The 10,066-nt window shown below is 36.5% G+C and overlaps 1 protein-coding gene across 4 annotated transcripts; it reads left to right on the forward strand.

Annotated features, from left to right (window-relative positions):
• Positions 1 to 710: 710 nt before the first annotated feature.
• LOC125769845 (uncharacterized) lies at positions 711 to 8,212 on the forward strand. 4 transcript variants are annotated; one of them, XM_049438769.1, is made up of 4 exons: positions 711 to 2,128; positions 4,041 to 4,766; positions 6,982 to 7,113; positions 7,185 to 8,212. In XM_049438769.1, exons 1-4 carry the CDS (start codon positions 2,089 to 2,091, stop codon positions 7,421 to 7,423), a joined length of 1,137 nt encoding a protein of 378 aa, XP_049294726.1. In that variant the 5' UTR covers positions 711 to 2,088; the 3' UTR covers positions 7,424 to 8,212. The 4 variants fall into 4 exon arrangements, with proteins under 4 accessions (XP_049294726.1, XP_049294728.1, XP_049294727.1 ...); XM_049438771.1 differs by having other exon boundaries at positions 7,201 to 8,212; XM_049438770.1 differs by having other exon boundaries at positions 4,041 to 4,754.
• The last annotated feature ends 1,854 nt before the right edge of the window (positions 8,213 to 10,066 follow it).

The following is a 10,066-nucleotide window of genomic DNA, read 5'->3' on the forward strand; positions in this document are numbered from 1 at the left end:
TTGTAAAAGACCTCGTTACCAGCTAGATGCGATCAAGATAGGTCCTATCCAAGGGAGACCAGACCACCGAACAATACTCTAGCAATGGTCTCGCCAAAGAGCAATAAAGAGTTCTCAAAAACATGGGATTAGTCTTCAGAGCCAGGACATTGATATTTTTCAAGAAAGTGAAAGAGTTTTCTTAAACAAGTTTATGATAAAAATGCCAAAAAGGTTTTTTTAATCGAGAAGGTTTGGAAGGACGGAAGGAAGAGTTGCTAAACTGACCAGCTCAGCAAACTAGACAGGGCAGTCACGTTATTAGAATGACACCAGACGGCCTAACCCGTGAAGTCCTCGAAGTCCATCGAAGCGGTTCTAGTGCCTGACAAGTGAGTAACTGTTGTGTGGTGAAGTGGAAAGTATTTATTGTAAAATAAGTGTGAATCGAAGCCATTAGAAGGATAATCTAGTCTCTCCATACAGAACAGTAACAGGTCGTTCCACATGTCCAAGCTTGAGTATACGGGTTAACGCCGGAAAGCATGGGAATCCTTAAATTAAGAGGAGTGTTAGTTAGTGACCGCAGATTTTCTCTTCTGTCCTGGCATTTTACGGGACTTCCTGGACACCGTTTGGCAGACAGTGTACATGTTACACAAGGTTTTGTTAATTTTATTATGTTTTCTTGATGTTTTATTTTACCTTTAAGTGAAATTAACTTGCCCTTTTTTATTCTGCTTTTCTTTAATTGTCCTTTGCTGTGTTTATAGTTGCATACATATTATTCCTCTACTTACTTCATGTTTCTTAAGTTATCTGATTTCTTTTCTACTTTATTACTTTTTTAACAACAATATTTTTGTTTATACATATTTTTCTTGTTTTTCAACATCTTTAACTTTCATCTATGTTTATTCTCTTGTCTCTTGTGTAGTATTGTTTTTGCATTCATTTATACTATTAATTATTTTTGTATTTCCTTTTCATTTTATATGTGGTGTTTTTTTCTGTCACACACAAAAAAAACGTATTAAACGTTATTAAACCAAACTTTTGACGCATACAGTTTGCTGTCCCCACGAGACCGTTTAAAGTCCCGACTTCTACTCGCAAGGGATCTTTTGGATATACCGCCAAAAACTTGTGGCGCATTAAATTCATCCCCAAAACCCGTTTGATGATACCGAGATGTAAGATTATGTGATGCCATTCAATGTTACTGCATCAACTGGTCAAAAGCGTTTTTGGTGTCACTGGTAGCAGCCCCGGGGAAGATTGGCGAAACGAACTTTGGCACGAGAATGTGGGAGTTAAACGTTCACAGTGCATTAATTTTTCACAAAGTAAAAGTGAAACTCATGCTATCGATACATATTCTACCTCCTTCTACCTTCTCGGTGAATCCTGTCCCATCGATGAACCGGAATGGTTCCAATTCAAATGCCTCTCAGTCAGTCACTGTTTGTCCCTTCGATTGGTTGTGGTTTTTTGTTGTTAAGCTAAAATAAGATTCGAAAAGTTTTCCAAAAATACAGTTGCAATTAGTGCAAAGTTTAGCCATCAATTAGTCGCCGACAGGTTGGATTCATTCATTCCGTTTACTGTGTGTGTGTGCGTGTGGCGTAAATTTCAAACGAGATCCTCCGTTATCCAACACGCATGTTCCGCATTTTGCTGTTCTCACCGCAGGCTGCAGCTCACTTACCGACTCACGCTATATTCACCAGCAAACGCAACGGCGGAGACAGTATATAAAGTGGGAACGCAGTGGCGTTACATTGGTTCAGTTCGTCCCGGAACCGGAAGCAACAGGTCTCGCACATCCCGGTGTTTTCGGAAAGGGAAGTTTAGTTTGGGAAAGTGTTCAAAGTGGGCTCCTTACAGGGACCATTCCAGTGTGATCGTACGCAGTGAATCGTTTTCTTACAATGGTGAATTGTGGCTCCAGCAATATTCACAATCATTAAGGAAAAGATCAGAGTCAGTGTCTGACAGTTTCTGTGGTGTAGAAAAGTGTTTGTGAAAAACACCAAAAAAAAAACAGCAGAAAGTGGGAAAATTCATTCATTGCCAGGTGCTTGGCGTAACGCATTAGTGATCGTAACAATGTGGCACCTGTGGATTGTTCTATTGATATTTACGGCAGGTAATTATCACATTCAAACGTTCAACTGCCCATGGTTTTTGGGGTGTAATGGTTCCCTTAACAGTTATGTTCTTTGTTGTACGATGTTGTCGGGAAAACCGTTCATCGTTTATATGATTTTTATTGGTACAACATGGCGTTTATTTGCCTGCAGTAATTATGTTCATTTAATTGTTCTTAAACGTTTTATTGTTCAAGTATTAATGCCAGTTTTATAGAGCATTTTGTTCGTTTTTAGTTTTTATTGTAATTTTTTCCCCCAAATTATCTTTTTATGTAAGGTCGAATTTTTTTACGTAAAATTTATTTTCAATTCTTTATCAAAATTGCTTTGAACTTATTTCATTTTAATATTTTGTATATTTAACAAAAAATAGTTAAAAGAATACTTAAATATTACCTTAACAATAAATCGATATTTTTCAAGTAGCTTTAAGAACTTTTTTTTTCTAACGCAAGTGAAAGTGAACAATGAAAGTGAAAGTTCCGTACAAGCTTAAACCACAGTACCGGTTTTTAGAAATAGATAAGAAGAAATTATTGTAATGCAAGGCACGTTTTCTGGCTGGTAGGCGATGGCCATGCTATTTCGATGGCATATTATTAGCAAACCATTCGTAACATTAGCTAGCACGGTCACCAAAATATATTTGGCTACACTGCGAGATAAAGAATGATAAATTGCTTGTCGGTAATTATTTACGTGCGAATCGTGGTCTTTTTTTGTTTTAAACACTAAACGATTAAAATGAATCGATATGCAAATAAGTGTGCATGTGTTTTTTGGTGGTTGTTATGTTTTAAAATGATTTTTAATATGTTGTTTACCGGAAGAACGGAAAATCGCTCAAATGGCTATGTTGTAGAATGTTTTCTTGTGATAAACTGTATCTCATCCAATTCTTTATTTGTAATCGCGATCGTGTGATGGCTTTTGCTCGAATGTTGTTTCTCTTTATTCAATAGTTTTTCATTTATCAAACCGTAGGTCAAATGTTAATTCAAATAATATTGATTTTCATATAAATTGCACACTGTTTAAGTAATGTTTTTTTCTTTAAAAATGTTTGAATCGTTTTTCCTACTTTTAAAGTTTTTCTGAAATCCAAACCTAAGTTGTTGAACAATAATAATCTATTTAACATATGTTGTCCTACACTTCATTTTTCACTCTGCTACACTCCTCATCGAGACTCTCCATAATTTAAACCTGTCCACCAACTTTTGGAACACTAGGTCCCTAAGGATATTGATGCAGCTTTGCCAATCTGCAAGAAATGATAAATTAAAATTTTAAAATCCTTGTTATTTATATGGTGAATGCGATTACATCTTCAATCCTTCAGAACCTCAGACAAACTGAAACCAGGGAAGGAACCCTGGAGTTGAATTACTCTGGCTCTGGCTCTGGCTAATTATTATTTAGAACCCTCCCCAAATAAATGATAATAATTGCTGATTATCAGATCAATAATTATAATAATTATAAATAATAACGTTTAACATCACACAACAATACATTTTGAAATGGATAATTAAAATTCGATCTTCCTTCTCAAGACTGGGAAATATGTGAGCAATGTTGTAAAACTAATAGCACTTTGATCGTTAGTCACTTGAGAATCTCTTGAGGAATATTTGTTTTATATTATTATTTAACTGTTCAATAGCTTATAATTGAAGTTTTGTAAAAAAAAGATGAGCTTCCGAAATGCATTCGTTCGTTGGTTAGATCGTGGAAGACGAATTAATACCTAGTTTTACGATCTACTAAGATCATCGGCTAAATGTCTTGTGAGATCGTTAATTTTAGAAGCTACTAATTTTGCTTCAAGAAGCTTATTTTGTGCTAAACAAACTAAATCTTTGGGGTGAATTTTATTCAAAACTAAATGCCAACTTCTCGGTTTAGATTTCTCCTTTTCAGACGGAACTGTGTACGGCAGCGTTAACGAAGGTCCCGATGATACCGGCCATGGTTCACCGTCATCGTTTTCCAGCTCCAGATCACTACCGTCCCAACCCATAGACTTCGTCGACACACGTCCTGCTGGGTTGGAGCGGGATCACGTCAACGAAGCCGCGCGGAAGGAGATGGATCTGTTTAGCCAGTTGAAACACATGCAGCATCTGTCGCGCAACGGTCCACACCGATCAACACCGTACACCGCGTCCGAGTCCGAGATGGCCGGTGTCAGAAGATCGCTAGCAACAGTGCTGCAGGTGTTGCTGCCGTACGGCCGACTACAGCAACGTCCACATCTGTCAGCCGTGGATCAAGACCCGTTCGACGAGGAAGAACTGCTCGGTGAACCACTGATACCCGATCGACCCAATTCGGCGAACTATCTGCTTCATGGCAAGCTGGTCCAGATTGGCCCAAGGCAGCGTACAACCGCATTCGGAAGCCCGACTACCGAGCCTGAAAGTCGCAGTGAAGGAACGGCAGATGAAACGTTTGGAACCGTTGGCCAGAAGCGTGCGGCGGCCCTTCGTTCGACGATGGCTCGCCGATCACACATTATGCCTGCAGTTTCGGGTGGCGGTGGAGGAGGCGGCGGAGGAGGCGGAGGTGGAGGTGGAGGAGGGATGGATGATGGCAGCTTTATGCCTTCCATCAGTGTTGGTGAGTTTTACGGTACGGTCATAATGATGAGATTTCTTATCCCAAAACTGTAATCGATTCGGCACCTGCAGGTTGCTAATGGCCATGGCACGCTTCCAAAAAACTTCAACTATCAGCTTCGGTGCTTTGAAATCTTGCATTAGATCTTGTCTAATGTTCTTGTTATGCTTTCATCGGTGTAATGTAATGCATGTTGATGTTAGTGGTTTAGTTATATCTAACGTTTAACCTAATTTAATATGTTTAAGTTTTACTTGTTTGACTGTTAAACGATTTTGAATATTGGGCTATCTCTATTTTTTTTTTCAATATTAAAAACACTATATAACTATGGAAAAAAATTCAAATTGAAAAAAAAATAGTATTCAGAGAAGATTACAAAACGTATTTCAATATTTTTTGATGAATTTTATCACATTGATAAATGAAGAAATAGATCGAATAATGAAAATTTTCCTTTCGTCTCACAACTGTATCGCATAGTATACTTTTATTTATTACTTAGGAAATGTAATAGTAAATGTGCTAATTATTTGTTAAAAGCATGTCTCCTTTTATTAATTTTTATTTTCGGATTGTTATAGAAGTTGTTATACTAGCTGTCATTCACTTATATTTTTCTTTAAAATGATAAATTTAGTTCAAATTGCATGTTTTCAATCTCACAAATAATATTACTACCAAGTTTCCTAATATTTTTAAAGGGAAATGCATGCTCAGAAATAAGCAATTAAATATCATTAGTATTGTCTGGTTGACTAATATTTAGAAAGAAGTAATTCAACGATCAAAGGCTGATCACTCATTTCGAATCGAAAAATAACTCAAACTTTTCATAAATCTTAGCACTGTATTTTGAAAAAGACAATCTGAATTTGAAATCTTACATATTTGAAATTATAATATGTTGTTAAAGGTAACATAAATTTTCGTTGCCTTATTATTTTTTTTTGCCTAAACTTATTTAGCTCGGAATTAAATTAATAACATCCTATATGGTGGTTCTAAGTCTTTTACTGGACAAATTCAGAGTGATCGTATAATTTTGAAATGCACTGTATTTTTCTTCTCATTTGCCAATGGAATGGCAATTGCTATTACGCCGGAATTTATAAAATTTGCTGTACTTTTTTATGTAAAAAAACTTTAAAACACATTTAAATAACCAAATATTCTTTGTGTTAAACTAAAACAAAAATTGCTAAGTTAAGTGTTAAGTGAAATCTTTTCACAATGTACTAAGAATTAAAGGTTTAATCTTGTAGCTGTAAAGCGTTCGTTTTATTAATTAGAAACAAGTAATGCTTCATCCTAACCAGTACAATTTCACCCAATTTTGAATGAATCAGACATGAAACATATCGGAAAATAACGAGTACAAAACTAGTATCATGGCATCGGTGTACCATCAAATCTGTTGTTAAACTATTTAATTGGCTTGACGTGGATAGAAATAGATGGGAAAACAGTATCTCGATGGGCGCCACCCCCAAAAAAACGGGTTGGTCGGGCACAATTGCAATTGTATAACAGCGCCTAGGCGCTTACATCATACCAATTGATTAGTGGCAAAAATTGATTGATTGATCACCGTGGTATAGTAGAACGAAACCATGATTATTGAAACCATTATTCATAGGTAACCGTGTACGCGCCTTAACGCCTTCGACACTCAACGGTGGGGAGCTGTCGCTGTTCGCTCCATAAATACGTATTTTAATTGCCATCTTGTCTTGCCATACTGTGGCAATGCTTTATTGAAATGACGTAAAATGTATCATCATCATCATCGTCGTTGGCCATTTCTAATGGTGGGATGCTTTGAGCTTGAAACCACACGTGATAAGGATAGTATCCACCGTGCATCTATCCATGGCAACTACTGGTGATGGTACTGTGAGTTAATTCGTTTACATACGATGCTGGTGGTGATTGAATTCATCTGCTCCAAAGCTGGTTGCTTAACTCGAAGGACACAGTTTACCGGTGGGGGGATCGGAGTACGCAAATCCTGCCGTCACTTGTCACTCGTCAGGTGATGAATTGTATTTCCCGATGTATTCGCGCCTGTGTTCTGCTCATATGTAAAGCACGTTCGCACTATCCTTGTGTATCGCTTGTCCTGTGTTGTGGGCTGTTTAGGTGTTTTAGCCGGCTTGGCTGATCTAATATCGCTAATTGATACCGACAAGAAAACCGGGCTAATATTCCCCCCTTACCGTTTCAGGTGCGCTAACAAACTTGGGCGATTTCTTCCAAAATCTCAAGCAAAACCTGGAATCGCTAGAGTCGAAAAATCTGAACAACGATCAGGTGAAGCTGCTCGAGGGACAAAACATGATCAGCAATCTGCGCAAAGGTAAGGAAGAAAAAAAAACCTCCGCTCGCCCCACCCCGCAAACGCTCCAATGATGCCAAAGTTTTCTGAAGGGTTCTTCTATTCCAGAGTTTGTCGAGGAGTATCCCAAGCCGGCGGGCAGTGCCGCTTTCCTACACGCCATCCGGAACTATCGGCCCTCGCACCGGATTCGGGCACTGGTGTCTACCGTGCCGGAGCTTTACCGTGGTACGAACTTTCACGATCCCGTCTACATGCTTGCCGGACTCGGAAAATGAGCTACCCGCCAACGATCCGGCCACCCCATTCGGTCCTGTTGGCCACATGCTAGGTGAATCGGTGAAGTGACTGCAAATGTTTTTCTTTCCCCCGGATCTCTTTTTCACCGGATGCTTTACTAAACACCTTCTTCCCAAAAAAAAAACTGTATGAATCACAACGGAAAATCCCACTTATTGCCCTGCTCGTGTACTTGCTTGTAAATAGGTGCCAATAATGTAACGGTGGGGGAAACACTGTTTCACCAACAAAACCAATTTGCCCCAAAAAATAGCGTGAAAATTAGTGTTTCGCTTCATCCCTAGAAAACACTACCAATTATATCTATCAATATTATTAATAAAAAAAATAACATTTAAAAAAAAATATATTAATAAACACAAGAACAAACAGTGTGTTGATCGCATCAAGCATCAAACAAAGCACCAAAAACAAAATGTTGGGTACAAAACAAAACCAAGCCAAAAACAAACATAAAATAAGACGAGATGTTTTTCAATTGTTTGGCCCAGGATAAATAAAATGGAAAGGAATCCGAAAAAAAATGGGAACTATAGGAAGCATTCAATTACGTTAAGGCCAACCAACATGAAGGTGCTTGGTAGTTGGATAATAATTTTGTTGATACCAAAAAGCAGAAAGGTAATTGTAACGTGAGGTAATGGACACCTAGGATAGCTTGTGTGTGTGTGCATGGGTCAACAGGAACGGATGGAAATTGGTGACAAAAGCATATGAACAGGAGTAGGCGAAAACGGTGATGAATTTTCATTATTACATGTCAATAAATTGTACCAACCAGTTTCGCTTTTGATGTGTGGAATAAATTAATGATCTGTCACTGTTTCGTTCTTTCGCTTTTTTGCCTTTGGAAGCCCGCCTTTGGAAGCTTTTACTTCAATTCCGCAAACAAAAAAGTGTTCGGAAAGATTGAACCAGTTTTGCCAGTGTTTGATGAGTAAATTTATTTTTTTAAATTGATTTTGTATTACTTGACATTCATTTTGAGACAGTTTCACAGATGAAATCATATGAAGTTTGTTTTAATTGATTTTTAAACAAATGAATTCTGTAAATTCTCGATCATCGCGCTACTTCTTCAATTGTTTTGGTTTTATCGTTAAGAATAGTTTCATTTTTCCTTTAATTTTATTTTTTTTAGTACAGGATTTTTTTAACATCTTAATAGAAGAATCCCATGCCAAAAAAGGAAATTTCCCTCGGCAACATTTCCCAGAGTTCAACTGTGTTGCTGTTCTGTAGATTGGCTACTGATTCCTTCCGTTCCTGTGTCGATCATGTGCAGTCTGTTCCAGAATGTATTCCCATTTTTTTCCAAATACAAACTTAGCAAGGACAAAACAAGTAGAACTCTTAGAGATTTAAATCATTTATTAGTTATTTAATTCATGAATGAGTTAGAGATGAGAATAACAACTCTTGTTAGTGAGTCAACTCAGAGTGAATGAGCCGTTATTAGGTGTCACCTCGTTTAATGACTCATTCGGCGTCATAAAAAAACCCGGCATAAACGTATGAGTTAAGGTTCGGTCATTTTACTCACTGATGAGTGTAAGTATCTTACCTTTTTTTTGGGGAATTTAGCAAAATTTATAAATGATGTATTTTAATGCGAACTTGTTGAAATAAGTTTCTTTTCACCCAAATAATGCTTTAAATAAAACAAAGATTAAAAAGTAATTAAAATATTAAAAAAATCTAAAAACTTGAAAATTTTCTAAGGCTATAGCCTTAGCTTTTTTTGAATAATTTAGCAAAATTTTATAAATTGATTGATTTTATTGCGAATTGGTTGAAATAAGTTTCTTTTCATTTAAATAATGCTTTAAATAAAAAAAAAGTAAAAAAAATAATAAAAAATATAAAAATTCTACAAACATGAAATTTTTCTAAGGCTATAATCTTAATTTTTTTTGGGAAGTTTACCAAAATTTATGATTTGATTGATTTTAATGCGAATTGGTTGACATAAGTTTCTTTTCACTCAAATAACGCTTTAAATAAAAAAAGAATAAAAAGTAATAAAAAGATAATAAAATTCTAAAAACTTGAAAATTTTCTAAGGCTATAGCCTTAGCTTTTTTGGGGGAATTTAGCAAAATTTATAAATTGATGTATTTTAATGCGAATTTGTTGAAATAAGTTTCTTTTTACTCAAATAATTGCTGCATTATTAATGAATTTATTACTGGTATGTTGAACTTGCTTCAACAATGTCGTTATAAACAACGCGTTTAGCCATCTTGCTTGATAAATATAGCCCACTGGTGGTCGATCTGTTTCGGAAACTGTGTTGGAATCGTAGTTATGATTACGCGTTCGCAAACGCGACAATTGCTAAGCATGTAGTGCTGGGGTCAAATCGAACGTGCCCCTAAAAAGTTCCAACGATAAAGCGTTGCTCAAATTTGCTCAAATCATTTCCGACCCTTGACATTAAGGGAACAAAACATAAACATACGGGTACTTATTAAGCACGGGCCATACATTCCAACATGTTGTACAACAAGTTTGCATCCGTTTAGGTGTATTCCCGAGAGGTTTTTGTATTGCATATTTTAATTGATTGAATCTGGTTTAACATTACGAAAAAGTAACAAATGTTAACACCAATACTTAGTTGCGACATATTCATATGTTTTGTTCAATTGTATTATTAGTTTCATTTGAACTA

The sequence above is a fragment of the Anopheles funestus genome, chromosome 3RL (assembly GCF_943734845.2).
Source record: "Anopheles funestus chromosome 3RL, idAnoFuneDA-416_04, whole genome shotgun sequence".
Taxonomy (NCBI): domain Eukaryota; kingdom Metazoa; phylum Arthropoda; class Insecta; order Diptera; family Culicidae; genus Anopheles; species Anopheles funestus.